The following is a 17,064-nucleotide window of genomic DNA, read 5'->3' as shown; positions in this document are numbered from 1 at the left end:
AAAAACGGAGTTGTTTAATGAGTTGTTTAATAAGGTCGATAATATACCCTTATTTATAGACATGATGAAGTTCTAATGAAATTAGATTAGATTAGATTAGATAGGACTTTATTGATCCCACAGTGGGGAAATTTGTGCGTTACCACAGCTCTAGACAGAATAAGAATACAAGAAAAAAAGAAAAATAAATAATAAAAAATACAATAAGATCAACACTAAATACAGCAGTAGTGCCTATGTACACCCATACACAGTATGTAAATATATGGATAGTGGGTTGTGGGAAAAAGTGCAAGTAATAATAAATAACAACTACAACTAATCTAATCTAATCTAATAAAGGGGGGGGGGGGGGATAGGATGAATCCAAGGGCCCCTGAGCCATTTGTATCCTGAACATGAACATTACACTTTATGTCACTTCCTGCACTTTGATCATACTCTACTGTCATTGCACATCTAACGCTTTCTATTTTTATTCTTTTGTTTTGTAGTCATTTTATCTTGATTATCTTATTATTTAATTTTGTTAATATTTTATTCGTACCTTTATACTATTTCAATAATAATAATAATAATAATAATAATAATAATAATAAATGTTATTTATAGACGCCTTTCTAGACACTCAACAGGTTGTGGGTGGCCTTGACTGTTAACAGCAAGATCTTAAAGTCAATACGGAACGTAACTGGCAGCCAGTGGAGCTGCGGCAAAACGGGAGTGATGTGGTGGCTGGAGGGGGTTCAGGTGATAATACAGGCAGCTGAATTTTGAACCAATTGAAGCTTATGATGGAATTTCTTAGATAGACCAGAGAGGAGAGGGAGGGATGTAGACGATTAATATTATGTAGGTGGAAATATGAAGACCGGGTGACACCCAGACTCTTAACCTGTGGTGAGGGGAAAACAGATGAGTTATGAATAACAAGAGAAAAACTGTCAGTATTGGATAGTGCTTTATGATTTAGTTCCAACTAGAACAACCTCAGTTTTGTCTTTATTTAATTTGAGAAAGTTTAAAGAGAACCAGAACTTCTGCAAAACAATCAGTGAGGGAGGAAGATAAAATGGAGTTGGGTTTGCTACTGAAGTAGAGCTGGGTGTCATCTGTATAACAGTGGAAATTGATATTGTACTTGCGAAAGATATTGCCAAGGGGAAGCAGGTAGATAATAAAGAGGAGGGGCCCCAGGACAGAGCCCTGGGGCACACCTGAAGTGACAGTGGGAGGCTGAGATGTGAAAGATTTGAGCTGAATGAACTGAGTGTGGCCAGAGAGATAAGATTTGATCCACTGTAATGGAGTGTGTCTGATACCAATGGAAGATAATGAGCTTGGCAGCAAAGGGCATCCTGGGTTTTATTTTCCTTTGTAATGCACCCTTCCTTCAAGCACAATCCAGAAAGCAGACGGAAAAGCATTTAACTACACAGTAATTAGGTGTGTTACTGTATGTGACAAAACTTGAAATTGACTGTAATTGACATTTGGGGAATTTTCTCGCTACAGATCTTTTCGAGGTCAGTCACATTCTCCGGTTTGACCTATATATAGTCTTTAGGGGTGTCATTAATTGTGAAAACATTATTTGAAGGAAACTGAGAATCATAATTAAATGAATAAATAATTTTGGTTGGTTAATCTTGGCATTTGGAGATTATCTCTATAATAGTATAATTAATTTTTATATTATTTTAGTGAACTTTCAGTCAGGAGTGCCAATAATTCTGGAACTTACTGTAAAATCTTACTGGAAAAATCTTTCAAATAATTCAATCCAGTCAGTTACATAAAAATACAGACTTTCAGTTCCATATAAAACCTTTTTTATATTTTTTAATATTATTTTTATGTAGACGTATTCTATGGCAATTCTTTGAATTACCAGAATGCGAAAAGAACCTCCAAATAAGGATAATAACAGATACAAAGTTACAGTGCAGAGGGATTAAACAGCCGCAGTGGACGGCAGCAGTAGTTCATAAGAAATGCCAAAGAGCCAAAAGGTGGGGGTTAGTGTGAATTCAGTGGGGAGGGGGTCGATAAAGAGAGCGTCAGCATGCCTCACTGACAAGGCAGAAGATCCCTGATGATCAGAGAGAGCAGGAGACGTGTGGGACAGCCAGCCTTCCAAAGCCAGCTTACAATGAGCATTAGCAAGTTCCTGCTGCTGTGTATCAGCCTGGTTCTCCTCAGCTGCTCCAGGGCGGCTGTCATCACTGGGGTGAGTCTTACTGATACTGCAATAACGTTACTGAAGTGTGTGTACATGCCCAGTTCTGTGCAGTTAGGGTTTGAAGCTACCTATCACAGTAGTAAATGTACATTTTCTCAGAAAAGCAATTTAACAAAGAAGGATTCATGCAAATTAACAGTAACAATAAAAATGAACAAGAATTTCTTCTGTTATCCAAAAATTTACTGATATCTTGTTAGATGGATAGAAAAATGCTTTGGTGTCCAAACCTCTCCTCAGGGGCACCTCAGCCATCACACGCATTTGTTAAATTTAACCACCAGCTCACTTAATTAACTTAATTAGTTAAATAACACCTATGAGATGTTAATTAGCCATATGAGGTGTGCTAGGAGTCGAGGCAGCAAACACATGAGTGTATTGGATGGTTACTGAAAATCCTGGGGTGACTTTAGTAGAGGATTTGAAATGGCTAAGCTGACACACTTTGACAAACATATCATGGTTTTACACCAACATGAAGACCATTTAATCATGTAAGCATCATATTTTTGATTGCCTAATACTTTTGCACAGTATTGTGTGTGTGTGTTTGGGGGCGGGTTGTGTATATATAAATATATATATATATATAATCAGTACAGCCAAAGAATTCTGTATGTGGTATGACCACTGTCATAATATATAAAGTATAAATACCCCTGCAACACTGCAGACACCCTCACATACACCAGATATATGGTGCATATAGCTGCATTGAAAATTTTTGCTGCTGATTTTGAATCTGAAGATCCAGGAGCTCTGGCGGTGATGCTCTGTGAGAGTGACAGAGTGACAGAGTCATTCGGTGATAAGAGATTACGAGGCTTGGAAAGAGCAACACATTTAACATATTCAAACTCTACTGTATATAATTCCTGCTGTATGACAAAATATTCCTATTGTTCCTTTGTGTTTCTTAGTTCTCAATTCAGTTTCACATGCACAATAACACATAACCATAATTTATTTTAAAACATTTTTATTTATTTATTTTTAATTAATCTTCACATGACCATAATTTCACATATAACCACTGACAGAGTGTTACATTCAGCGTTCATACGTTTATTCACCAGATATGGTTTTATTCGATAGGGTGGCTTTGTGAGCACACGTCAACCTGGCTGCGGTGAAAATGGTGAACTTGCTGACTGGGGTTGGGGGGGGGGGATTCATTCTCCATTCACGTTCGTTCTGCGGCATGTTGTCATTTTGTCTTTGGTCTGGATACATAACAACCCGCGACATTTACTTTTCATACCCATGTTTCACCAAAATCATGCTACAGTATCTGTATGCCTTTGAAGTTTACATGTTTTCTGTGTTCATGTTGCGTTTTTGTATGTACTGTACATCAGTGTATGGCGACTTATCTGCAACTGTTCTGAACCAGCAGGCAAAACAACAGCACAACATTTTTGTGCTTTACGAAACATTGCAAACTCATGACATTCATAAAAATTGTATCTTTGTGTTGCGGACGGAATGTAGGGAAGCCCTGTTCTACACATGTATGCTTTTAAGAACATAAGAAGAAATTTACAAACAAAAGCTTGTCTGGGGAGAGCTCAGTTGTTAAAACGTTATCTAGCTCTGATTTAAAGGTTTGAGCTTGCGCTACCATGTGTTTTCAAAGTGTCATAGGCGACACTGGATTAGTAATAAGAGTCGGTATGTTACTCATGTTCTCTACAGTGAGTACCTGTGCAAATTTAAATCATTAAACTCATTGACTGTATCAATTTCATTTTCAATTATAAGACCCATACTGTCCTGCAGATTAGTGATAGTGATGTCAAGTGTAAAAGAATCTGACTATGATACTGCAGTTTGCTTCAAAGTGATTTAAACTGAGACTTTATTTGACCAAGACTCTTAATTTGACCAAGACTCTTAATTTGACCAAGACTCTTAATTTAAAAATAAACAGCAGTATAAAAAACAGTGCATATTTATGGCTACAGTTCGTGCTGTAATGGTGATACGGCTGCTTATCTGTCCCATCCCCTTCTCGCCCCCCCCCCCCCCAGGCATGTGAGAGGGATGTGCAGTGTGGCCCGGGCACATGCTGCGCAGTCAGCCTGTGGCTGCGTGGGCTGCGCATGTGCACACCCCGGGGCGTGCTGGGTGACGAGTGCCACCCCTTCAGTCACAAGGTGGGGATCCTGGCAGAGCAGAAGCCAGAATAAAATCACAATCCTTACTCTGAAGACCATCCTGAGTGACAGAATCAGTCACCTTCCATATATCACAGAGCCAACAGACAAGACGTTATTCGTGATGGTCAAGCTTGCACTAGATTTTTTAATAACTTAATAGTTAAAGGTTTTAGTTCAATGTTACAACTGGATTGTGTGGGTTTTTAAAGAGGCTCTTCAATGTTAAACTTTGATTAGGAAAAAAAGACAATAATGATAATACCAAAACATGGCAGAGTTTTGACCAGTTTTTCTTATCTTATTTTTGCAGGTGCCTTTCATTGGAAAAAGGCAACACCATACGTGTCCTTGTCTACCCCATTTGCTGTGTGGCAGACATACAGAGAGTAAATACAGATGTACCAATGATTTCAAAAATGGTGACTTTTAATAGTGTTGAAAGCAAAAGTTAAGCAATAAACCTAATTGCAAAATACACAACAACAAAAAGATTCTTTGTCTCTCACTTACAGTGCTCTTCTTCAGATAATTTATTCAATAATGTTTTGGCATGAAAAAATAACAATTTTACAGTCATCTATGCTAATGACATGATAATGTTGCGCATCATGCAGAATTTGGCAAGTCTTTTTGTGACAGTATTTTTCTGAATTGAGAAAGCATGAACATGCACTTAGAACACTGATCTTTCTGATTAAAACCCTGAACAAATGCTGTTCTTGATTCCAGGGAAAGGAGAATAAAATGTGGAAAATGAAACTACCTGCATACCAATTTAAATCCATTTCCTGAGATTTCAGTGCCATTTTTTCTGTATAGAACAGGGGTATGGAACCTGATCCCTGGAGAGCCGATATGGGTGAGTGTTTTTGGGTCGGATCCCTGGAAAGCCGATATGGGTGAGTGTTTTTGGGTCGGATCCCTGGAAAGCCGATATGGGTGAGTGTTTTTGGGTCGGCCTCTCAGTCAGCCAATAATAAAGCAGTGGTTCTCAACTCCAGTGCAGGGGACCCACTGTTATTGGCTGATTGAAAGGTCATCCCAAAAACCCTCACCCACACCGGCCCTCCATGAATCAGGTTACCCACCCCTGATGTAGAATAGCATTTAATAACTGTATAAAGGAACCTTCTAATTTTTTAACAAATTACTTATTTTATTTCAAGGTTAGTTGTGTGAGTATCAGCCCATTGGCTCACACTGCAGTCCTGTCAGTGAGCATGTGATTACCATCTTTGCCTCATTCTATCGTCCCACATGCTTTGAAAGATCTACCATTGTCTCTGTTCCTAAGAAGAACAAGCCTTCTTGCCTGAATGATTAGTGTCACTGACATCATAGTCATGATGGGTTTTGACTGGCAACTCAAAGACTCCATGTGATTCTCCATCCTTCTCACCATCAACCCACCCCCAGTTTGTCTAGCATCAAAACAGGTCCACTGATGCTGCCATCTCACCTGTCCTATGTACCACCCTCACCCACCTCGACAGCAATAAGGGGAACTATGTAAGATTGCTGTTTATTGACTATGGCTCAGGCTTCAGGACCCAGAATGCCACACAGTATTACAACAGGAGCACCTTTTGGCAATCAGTTGATGAAGGGGAGCAGCAATATACTGTAAGTAAACCGTCAGACAGGGGAACATCAGAGGCCCTTCTTGGGGAACTTTCCCAGGAAGCTTCTCAGCTCACTGACTGACTGTGGGTTCAGCCACTCCTGGACCATGGCCACCTACCTTCGCAACATCGATCACCCCCTTGCTCCATGTTACTGGCCATTGGTGCAGGTGGCACCAGCTCTCCATGATGGAGTGATGGATTCATCTCACTGGAAGAGACTTGGTACAGAGCTACTGCTTCACTGTAAGGAGAGAAAAGGATACAGTACTTTCCATTGCGACTGCTGTCTGTAGTCCAGCAAGCTTGCAACTACAGAGCTGACCCAGGAAACGATGACTTATGACACATTCATCGCCCTCTTTATTTTTCATTAAAAACCATCAAATCTAAACAAAATATACAAAAACAATATGTCCAGTTCCATAAAATGCACTAATAATCAATTTCATTTTTCATGTAGAGATCTTCACAAAATACAAAATTACAAATATATGCAGTATTAATATTAAATGTGTAAAGCCAAACACAGAAATTAAAACACCATTTCATTAAGCTGTGAGTTACCATTTAAAATGCCTGAAGGCTGCCCATGTCCTACTCATTACAAAATGCAATGCAATCAAATGTTTAGTTTAAAAATATGCAAGTATCTTTAAAGATAAGACATAATATGTGTACTAAAAGCATGTAATCTCCAAGTGGAGTTCATACAAACAAAAACACAAACAATCGATGGCTAATGATTAAATAAAGATGACATTATATTGTTCATCTTCTGCCAGGATATACAAATTTGCATTTTTCTTAAATCCTTCATAAAAAATGATTATTTGCCAGCTAATTGCACATGCTCAGTTGTTTGTTTGAAGACAAAATCCAATGCAATAGAGAACTTTGGATTAAAGCAAATTATAAAGAAATATTAATAGATGGTTTTTGAGCATTAATGCCTGCAACTAAAAACTGTGGAGTGAATGGAGAAAGGTGTCAGGACCCATCTTGTCAACCTGTCATGTCCTGGTTTTGCCAGCAGAGGTCGCTGGCCATCTTGTAATCACATAATTGTTCCCTGCTTAATGTGTCAATCACCTCTCTGGTTTGTTAATCATGATCTGTGTATATATGTGCCTCCGTTTAATTCCTCCTCACCTCTTGTTTGACCCCTCAAGGTCCATTGAGTTCCTGTTTTCACTTGTATTGTTTATAATTAAACCTCCCCAGCCGAGTGATCGTTGCTCCCTCCTAAGGTCCGTTCCAGGCAAAATGGTGTGTGACAGGAACCAAAATTCTATTAGCAGAATGACAGCTTTGTTCTGTGTGGTTTGACTGAAAGTGACTATCCATGCAAATACTGAAGTCATTAGTGGAGACAACTGGAATCGGTCTTAATCAGCTTCTAGATCACAAATAAAAAAATAAAATACTATGGAATGAGAACGTCAAAGTTTATTATATTACATCTGCACAACTAGGTTGGAGTATTGCACCATTTCCCTGGAAATATAGTAATTATCACTCTCATAATTGTCCTTTGATGGTGGAGGAATCTGTGAGTTGACGTAGATTACGGAATGATCCTCAGGGGGCTTGAAGTCAACGGTCGTGTAGACAATTGTGTTCAGATCTTCGATGGTGGATTCCTGCATTAAATAAAATATTGTTAAAAGACCTTTATACAGATTGGCTATCTTAATAAAGAGTTCACATGTTTCCTGTCTTGCTTAATTTTTCTATTAATACTTTATGTACTGAGACACTGCTGAATTCAAGTTTTGTACAGTACCATGGAAACAAGAAACAATCCAAAAAAAGACATCAAATCTAAACAGTCTTACTTGGAGGATATGAGGGCGATTATCACATGCCTCAGTTCCACGTTCATCTAAAAATAGAAAAGCATGCATAAACATATTTGTTTTGATATCTACATATCACATTTATGATTACTCAACAAGCTTAGCTGACAGTTTGACGTAATTGTGTTTATAACTACTGCTTCTGTTTAATGAATTATTTCTGTTCCATAACAGGTGTCTCCTAAGACGCTTTACATTGGAGAATATGCATGTTAAACCAAATGCCAGTACATCAAAGGCCATTTCCATACACACTCACTCATTCTGTTACATACTAAAGGCAAGTTAGATTCCTTTATACTGCATTTTTATGTACAGTAGCATCACAAACAACTTTAAAGCCAAAAATTCAAGCCTAGATTAATATATTACTAATTGAATTAAAACCAGATGGCATGCATTACCATTGGTCCTCATAATTTTGCTAATTAAAAAATAATAATAATAATTTAGTCTTCTGTGCATAATATGTTGTCATTGAACGGCATAAGAGGCAAGAAGAAAACTATCATCAATAAAGGCAACAGTGCACAGAAAAATTTTAACAATAAATAGTTTCCAAAGTTTCCCGCGCTGTGAATCATCTGATCCCACTTGTTCAATGACAAAAGATTCAGCATTAGCATTTTACTATGGTTGGTGAGACCAGGCATATGTGTCATTATGGGGACTAACTATAGAAAAAACATTAGATGTGAGTTTGAAAGGATGAATTTTTATAGTTATTTCAAATGACTGTTTTTGAGGACTTAGCCCATATTCCTCATAGTGTATGATTCTATAAATTTGATAACACAGCAGTAACAGAATTCTTAATAAACTGAGTCATCTGGATTAAATCCGGGGTACTTACTGTTTGCCCTGTGATAAGCCATAGAGGTTATTAAGATGACAAGCAGCATTAAAACAGTCATTACAATGGTCAGTGTTATCCACATGCTTTTCAGGGATCTGAAAAGCAAGACATTTTCATTAGTCATTTGTAATCACTAATACTTTATGTCTGTGCCTTCAGAAAGACAATCACACAATGACAAAGTGAAAAACTTATTTGTGAATTTTTTAAGTATGTTAAAAAGAAAAAAAAATGGAAATCTAATTTACATAAATAAATTGCTAGTTTATAGGGTTTACAGTCTGCTTGTACTTTATTAGTCAATAAAATATAAATTAATCACGAATGTATATTTTTCCTTTTTATGCTTGTATTCTGGGGTCCTCCTGAAATGTTAGTAGTTCATGCACCTTGAGCTGGTAGATGCTTGATGCTGTATAATAGTCATAGAAGTGTCTGAGCTGGTTCTGTGGGTAGTTGTAGACTCAGACGGACTCTGCTGTGTACCTGGACCATTACAAAAACAACATGCACACACAGATATATATATTTCATACTTTGCTGCGAGTTGTGAGAAACACCACTTCTGGCACATTCTACGTATCCTCTATCAGTGTCAATTGGTATGAGTGGCATGTATCTACGGGGCCCTCAAAAGCTGAGAAGGCCAATCCTATGCTTGTAAAACTCACCCCCTCACCGTTCACACAGTTTCCACATTGTTTCAATAGAGGAATTAAACACGCAGGCTGTTAGATGTCTGGCCCATGTGCACATGTATTCATCTGCTTTTTGGGAACAAGCTGACAGATGATTCATCTGACTTTTTTCACGGCCCATGCTGTGCATGTTCTTTGTACCACTCTGATACTCCATTCAGTTTCAGTAATGGACTGTACCTAATAAAATCGCATGAGCAAGCCTTAGATATTTGCAGGCAACTGATTCAGAAGAGTTTGTGTTGCCTTTTATCTTGAAGCAGTGCAGAAACATGACTGTCACAGGGTAATTGCTTTCAGTCACAGTTGTCCCTATTTTAAGATGCATTTCCATAAAATTTTTAAGTCAACACCACCATAAACACTGTTCCTCATTACTCGAATATTTGTCACTCATGTTTGTCATCCAAGCATTCCACAAAAATCACTTCTCTCTCAAAATTGATGTGAACTTTTCTGAATACCATGGTATTCAAAACACCTTCACACAGCAAGAATAATCACCTTTAATTAATTTCTTCAATCAATTACAATATTATAGACAGAGACTTTCCCAATTCCAAGTGCAGGGAAATAAATAACCCCAATATAACAAAAATGACCACACATAGACTATAAATAAAGACCATTAAAATGGTCTTACCTGACACTTCAACGGAAAAGTCTTGGTAAATGTAAGCTGATGTCCCGTGTACCATGCACCTGTAAATTCCTGTATCTAACGGATATAAATTCCAAATCCTTATTTCAAATCCTCCATTGAACTCTAGGGTTGATACTCTTCCTTTATAAGATGTATCAACATATCCTCTGTTGTTCACAACCATTTGACATTGCTGGTGATTTAATTTACAACAAGACTTTTCATAATTGTTATAAAAGGGATGGAAAATTAACTGGAATAACAGTTGTCCAGAACGGTTGATTTTTTGCTGTCCCCTTCCAAAATGAGTATCTGCAAAAACACATTAACATTAAGTTACTGGTTTATATTATATTATATTATATTATATTATATTATATTATATTATATTATATTATATTATATTATATTATATTATATGCACATGCAAATATTATCATACTTAAAAAGAAAAGCACAACAAAGACAGCGAGCTGCATCTTCTCTGAGTCCGTCTGGCTTCCCTGTCTGTCTTCAGTTTGTCGGCCTTTTGAGAAGCAGCACCGCGCTTCACTTCCTCTAATTATTCCCTACAGTATGTTCCTCATTCTCAGACACAATACTAAACACAATACTAAACACAATACTAAACACAATACTAAACCACAAGTGCAGTATTTTGATAACATCGGGAAGAGCCACCCAATGTATTGGGTCCCTTACAACCTCGGCGAAACATCTTAGCAGCACTTCAGCTCACCCCCTCCTCCTCTATCTGCCCCCCCCCCCCCCCCACCTCATTCGCGCCTACGGCACTCGCTCTAGTGGCTGCGCCCCCCCTTTCCAAAAATCCTAGATCCGCCCCTGCTCTGGTTATGTACAGTAATGTACTGACCCTCTCTGTAAATAATAATTGTAATTATTTCTAAATTGCCACAGTGATATGATGTGAACAGAGTGATATGATGCTGTAATTTTTTTAAAATACTACAGAAACAGACAGGAATATAGTAAGGAACTATTCACAGGTGGCAACATGGCACAGTGATTCGTACTGTTCCCTCATACTTCTGGGGCCAGGGTTCGAGTCTCTGTCCTGTTCTCTGTGTGTGGACTTTGCATGTTCTCCAGGTGTCATGGGGTTTCCTCCGGTTTCCCCCACAGACGCCTGTTGGTGTGCGTCTGCCCTCTCATGGTTTGGCACCTGACTCTTTCACCAGGGAAAGAACCAGACATAAATAGCACTTAGTAACGTGATATGGCCTTAAGTCACGATTTTCTATCATTAGCTAAACACATGGTAGACGACAAACTGCCAGACTTGAAGTGAAGTGTCTTTTATGCAAAGTTTTTATAAAGAAAAGCAACATTTTATAATCGTAACAAAAATATAATCTGCATATATTTTGCTGTACACTGGTTCTCCTCAAAATGAATGCTGATATTGATCCCAATTTAACTGCAAGTTCTGAGTTTGTAAAGAATCTGAACAGTGCATTTCTGACAGATGACCAGGAAACGATAGAAGAACTTCTGAGAGAGCTGGTGGGGGAAGACCCCAATGCCATCATCGAGCTCTCCAACGATGACTGGATGAAAGACCCTTCTGTTCATCTTCCACCTGCCGTCCTGCTAGGTAAGCCTACAAACATCCATTTTTATTTCAATTAGTTTTTTTACAGTCTATGAAATCCTAATTATTGTTTTTCACCAGACTGACTCAAAGAAAAATAATAATACACTTAAAATGACCTATTTTTCCCATCTCATTCTTAAACACCCTTAAACTATCGTATTTTCATTTTTTTGTCCATTAATTAAACTCATTAACAATGAGACATTCCAGGTATCCAAAATATTTTCCAAAACGCATGATTGCTTTTTTAAAGTCATGAATTATATGAAACATAACAGAATAGGTTTTCTCAGCTGTCAGAGTAGAGCATCAAAAGAGAAGCAGATATTTCTGATTGGTATTAGGATTGCAATGACCAGGGTAAGGCAACCAGCCAATCTGATTGTGATATTTGATGAAAGGGCCCCATGATTTTTTGTGTTTCCATTTCTGGTGTTTTTATTCCTGCTTGGACCCGCCTGGTTTATACGCCTGGGTCCCCATTACAGAAGCTCCCTGCACGTGTCACTGAGAAAACTGCGAAAACCTGTTACAGGACTGCATCCGCTGCAATACAAGCAGGAGCTGACCACCCCACTGCGAATTGCAGCAGCCTATGGCTTCACGCACTGCCTGCAGTATCTCCTTGAACATGGGGCACGACCCAACCTCATTGTGGGGGGCAAGAGTGCTCTGCATGATGCCTGTGAGAACAGCAGCAGCGAATGCACAGAGTTTCTCCTGAAAGGAGGTGCTGACCCTCACCTTCGCACTGAAGAAGGACTCTCAGCACTGCACCTCTGCAAGACGCCAAAGTCACTGCGGTCAGTGCTTGTCATGCAGCACTTCCCCAGTTAGTGCCAGTGAACCACTCAAGAATTTATTACACGTTCAGAAGTGCAAATTGCCAGAAAAAAAGCTGTAACAAAGGTGTTATGGAAAAAAAGACCTTAAGAAATAAGGCTGGTTGCTTCAGCTATTGAGCAATCATCCATCGATTTTCAAAACTGCACATCTTGTACAGAAGGGGTTTGCAGCCCTGATACTGGAGTGCCAGCCTCCAGCAGCTTGTCCATCCTACCTGGTCTCTGATGAACCAGACCTAATCTCAGGCAGATAGTAACTCAACCGGTAGGATGGAAAAGCTGCTGGATACCTGCACACAGTGAGCCTGGGGTCCATCACAGGTCATGCACACATGATCATACACCACGGTCAATGCAGATGCATCAATTCAAGGATTATCAATGCATTCATACCCCGCAATAACGACCATTACCCCGCTGACCACAGAGACCAGCATAAGCCTGTTGAAAATGCATCAACTTTAAGGAGCTACCAGCAATCACATTCATACATTTTCCTTTTACGTTTATGTTTCCATGGATAAATTAGTAAATTGATCATTGTTTAATGGCCTACCATGTTAAAATTCAGAGTATAAGCAGCAAATAATAAGCATTTTAAAAATTATTGTGCGTCATGGATATAGGCTGTCGGCAGAGCAGCTTCGTCCTCCAGAAACCAGCAATGTGTATTAGCAATTTTTCATTTTTCAGTATTTTTTTATTGTAGTATATTTCAGCAAAGATTGAAAGCCTGCTAAATGTATATGAGGAAGACAGCTAAGATTAAACAGCCCACGTGCAATAAAAGGCTCACTTTACCCTCCCACTCCCATTCTTTGGCTCCTAATGGTATCATTCCTTGTTTTTTGCCACAGCAGCTGTGCTATGGTGTTACTTGAGCATGGTGCTGCGGCTGATCTGCCCAGTGAGGAGGATGATGAGACTGCTCTGCATGTGGCCTCTCGCTCTGCTCTACTTCATCACGCCAAGCTCTACCTACAAAGCGGGGCGGATGTGAACCACACCAGCATCCGTGGGGAGACCCCACTCGGAGTGGCTTGTGCATCGTCACAAGATCCAGAGGTCAGCCTAGACTGTTATGGCATCTAAATCACCCCATTTCTTGCGTATGATTTGGCTATTAACCTTGTCAGTGTTGTTGGGGCCATTTATACTGGTGCCAAGCTGAGACAAATGGTGCTAGAATAGTGACAGCAGGGGCAAATTGATTATTAAAGACTCACATTTATTTGACTGATTTATTTTGCGTTACAAAATTTTAGTGATTTTTATTACATAAAAGAAGTTCTTTTGTACTCAAAATATAATTGACCTGCAAATTAGATTCTCTATAGTTGTGTCACAAAGAGAACACTGCTTTTGGAAATTTGGACTTGCATTCATGCAAAAATAAAACTCATCCTTTTCTCATACATGTGAGATTTTCTTCATCTGGGACAGCAAACTGAAAGAAAAGGCAAAGGGAATTCAGAAAGGGGAGGAGGTTGATGCCTCGCCCTTCTGTGACAGGGGGGATATTCCACAAAGCGGGATTTCTCACTAAGACGGATAACTTAAGTCAAATGTGGAAACCGTCCAGTAGGGGGAGAGGAATGTAACATTTCTACTGGACCATCCTTTCATTTGGCTTCTTTTTGGAATCCCCCCCTGGCCCAAGGATGCCATCACTGATGCATAACCAGCTGCACCCAGGGCTCTAGCTAGATATTCTGGGCCCCTAAGAAAATGTCAGTTTGGTCCCCCTGCTGATTATATAATTTTGGAATTTTATGTATGGTTAGAGTACTGTGCTGGGTCCCCGAAATCTGCCAGGGTGTCTATGCCCCTACTGCTCCCCTATTTGCAGCTGCCTGTTACTGAGGAATTATCGCAATGGGCTCCTCTTAGAAGTATAATTGTGATGTTAATCCACTAGGATGTCCTGTAGGTCTGTCCCTGTTACTGACTTATGGTGCTGACGTTTACCTGGAAGGTGCTCCTGTAGGTCTGTCCCTGTTACTGACTTATGGTGCTGACGTTTACCTGGAAGGTGCTCCTGTAGGTCTGTCCCTGTTACTGACTTATGGTGCTGACGTTTACCTGGAAGGAGCTCCTGTAGGTCTGTCCCTGTTACTGACTTATGGTGCTGACGTTTACCTGGAAGGTGCTCCTGTAGGTCTGTCCCTGTTACTGACTTATGGTGCTGACGTTTACCTGGAAGGTGCTCCTGCAGATATGCCGCTTGTTACTGAGTTATGGTGCTGATGTCAACCTGGCGGACAAGGAGCAGCGCACCCCACTTCACAAGGCAGCTCACAACATCCAACACAGCCTCGTGACACTGCTACTGGAACATAAAGCTGAGGTGAACACGTTTGACCACAATGGCCGACTGCCACTGTCCTGCGTATTGCACAGCGCTGCCGTCAAGGCTGAACGGGAGCCACATCGAGTGGCACAGATACTGCTTAACCACGGATCCATCAAGTTGTGGCCTCAGGCACTACCAAAGGTATTTCCCATTATCTAATACCCTGCCAAACTGAAATTACTATGGTACTCCATATATCCTTACAGAGCAGAACAAGTAAACATTTAAAATGTTTGTACTTAAAGGTAGCTGTGAAAACATAAATATTGAATATAAGTTAATATTTTGTCTTTGACTTCAGGCCCTGAGTATGTGTTCTGCAGAACCAAAGACTGTTGAAGTCCTGTTCAATTCCTACACCCATATCCCAGTCACATGTCAATGGGAGAAGACCATTCAGGCAGAAACGCTCCAGGTAGTGAAAAGGGCCCACTCCCCAAAACTTTATCTTTTATCAGTTTTCATTTCTTACATTCTTTTACATGGTTTTATTGTGGGACATGATGGAAGGATGATCCATGGTGTGGCTTATAGACAAAGGGGTTTTAATTAAAAATTAAATACAAATCGGGAAAAAAGGGCCACAAGGGGTCATAACAATAAATAATTAAAGAATAGACACAACAATAAAAATAGGAACTGACCATTAAAAACAGGAAGTGAGGAAACATTATCATGGATCTATATTACCATGAAACTGGATCTTTTTTTGCGGGACACATCACCATGGTAACTCATGCTACACAGCAAAAGTTTTAAAGGGTGACATTTAAGTACAATAAAATGTGAATGGATGGATGAACAATAGATTGATCAAATGAGTCGAAAAGCACGTAAAATGAGAAATAAGTCAGACTTTCCCGTAATCCTGCTTCGTGGAACACCCCCCTGGTCTACGCAGTGCCTGGGTGCTGTTGGTTTTATTTTTCCGTATTGGTCCAACAGTCCTTACTGTGATGCCAAACTTCTTGGATAAGAGCTGTGTGGTAATTAGCACAAGAAGGTGCAAGGCGTTGAATCAGGTGTGTTAAATGAAGGGAAATCCAAAAATGTGTATTAGGACTCCGGGATTGGAGTTTGATACCCCTCCTCTAATGCATTAAGAATCCTGTTGTGCCCTGCTGTGTGTAATTTGTAACTGTAAACGTTGTCAGCTAACACCTGGATATTATCTCTGTCACCCTTCAGATACATCAACAGTTCTACCAGTCACTGTTTGCACTGGGATGCAGGCCTCGCTGCTTGCAGCACCTGTGCCGTGCTGCTATCAGACCACACTTTGGGAAGGACTGTCACAGGCTCATTCCACAGCTGCTCATTCCAAAAGCTCTGCAGCTCTACCTCTTACTGGAGCCTGTGGGGATCATCCGTTAGCAAGAACCCCATAAAACTGCATCTACAGCATCTGAAGTGTAGTTCAAGTCCAGCGGCCCCAGGGCCCCTCTGGTGTTTCTCTGGCCCATGACCTGTGCTGCCCTTATCCATGTCTGTGTTGCCCTTATCCATGTCTGTGTTGCCCTTATCCATGTCTGTGTTGCCCTTATCCATGTCTGTGCTGCCCTTATCCATGTCTGTGTTGCCCTTATCCATATCTGTGCTGCCCTTATCCATGTCTGTGTTGCCCTTATCCATGTCTGTGCTGCCCTTATCCATGTCTGTGCTGCCCTTATCCATGTCTGTACCCTTGCTCTGTTTGTCCCTGCACCTGTACGCCTTGTCTTTGTTCGATTGTCTGCTCCGTCTGGTCGTGTCCATTTCCCAACCCGATAAGGTCTTGCCTGTCCTGGGTCCCATTTTGTACTGGTAAGGTGTCTTGTCCTGGTCTTGTGTGGAGATTCCCCTTGTCCACGGTTGTTCCTGAGTCTGTATGGTGCCCCTTGTGGTGTAGTAGTCCTGGTTCTTTGTGGGTTTCTGTGTGGTGAGGCAAGATACATAGTTTCTCATACGTTCAGGTTAAGAACAAGATCTGTTACCCAAGTCTCAATCTCCAATTTGTAGCTAGGCTGGAAAAATAATGCAATACATAATTATTAAACAGTAATAAAACCAACTACATATGGAACTGTACCATGAGTCGACAAATCGCTGAGGCTGTGCAATATTTCCACAGGTGTCACAAAGTGTGTGCAGTTATTTTTTATATAATATTTTTATATAATAGCCTTTATG

The 17,064-nt window shown here is 39.9% G+C and overlaps 3 protein-coding genes across 5 annotated transcripts; 2 read left to right on the top strand and 1 right to left on the bottom strand.

Moving 5' to 3' along the window:
• The first annotated feature begins 2,099 nt into the window (after positions 1–2,099).
• prok1 (prokineticin 1) lies at positions 2,100–4,842 on the top strand. Its single transcript, XM_023795800.2, has 3 exons — positions 2,100–2,230; positions 4,276–4,401; positions 4,715–4,842. The coding sequence occupies exons 1-3, from the start codon at positions 2,153–2,155 to the stop codon at positions 4,832–4,834; spliced, it is 324 nt and encodes a 107-aa protein (XP_023651568.2). The 5' UTR covers positions 2,100–2,152; the 3' UTR covers positions 4,835–4,842.
• Positions 4,843–7,457: 2,615 nt separating this feature from the next.
• Positions 7,458–10,719, bottom strand: LOC111835524 (uncharacterized). The gene is made up of 6 exons (XM_023795951.2): positions 10,525–10,719; positions 10,083–10,394; positions 9,131–9,227; positions 8,739–8,836; positions 7,865–7,911; positions 7,458–7,669 (listed from the first exon to the last, which is right to left on the bottom strand). Exons 1-6 carry the CDS (start codon positions 10,559–10,561, stop codon positions 7,484–7,486), a joined length of 777 nt encoding a protein of 258 aa, XP_023651719.1. The 5' UTR covers positions 10,562–10,719; the 3' UTR covers positions 7,458–7,483.
• Positions 10,720–11,367: 648 nt separating this feature from the next.
• Positions 11,368–16,962, top strand: LOC111835482 (ankyrin repeat and SOCS box protein 18-like). 3 transcript variants are annotated; one of them, XM_072702334.1, is made up of 6 exons: positions 11,368–11,697; positions 12,233–12,500; positions 13,403–13,607; positions 14,746–15,036; positions 15,197–15,310; positions 16,084–16,962. In XM_072702334.1, exons 1-6 carry the CDS (start codon positions 11,493–11,495, stop codon positions 16,267–16,269), a joined length of 1,269 nt encoding a protein of 422 aa, XP_072558435.1. In that variant the 5' UTR covers positions 11,368–11,492; the 3' UTR covers positions 16,270–16,962. The 3 variants fall into 3 exon arrangements, with proteins under 3 accessions (XP_072558435.1, XP_023651613.2, XP_072558434.1); XM_023795845.2 differs by having other exon boundaries at positions 13,400–13,607; positions 14,758–15,036; XM_072702333.1 differs by having other exon boundaries at positions 13,400–13,607.
• The last annotated feature ends 102 nt before the right edge of the window (positions 16,963–17,064 follow it).

The sequence above is a fragment of the Paramormyrops kingsleyae genome, chromosome 18, assembly GCF_048594095.1.
Source record: "Paramormyrops kingsleyae isolate MSU_618 chromosome 18, PKINGS_0.4, whole genome shotgun sequence".
Classification (NCBI taxonomy): domain Eukaryota; kingdom Metazoa; phylum Chordata; class Actinopteri; order Osteoglossiformes; family Mormyridae; genus Paramormyrops; species Paramormyrops kingsleyae.
This window is presented reverse-complemented; position numbering and strand designations above follow the sequence as displayed.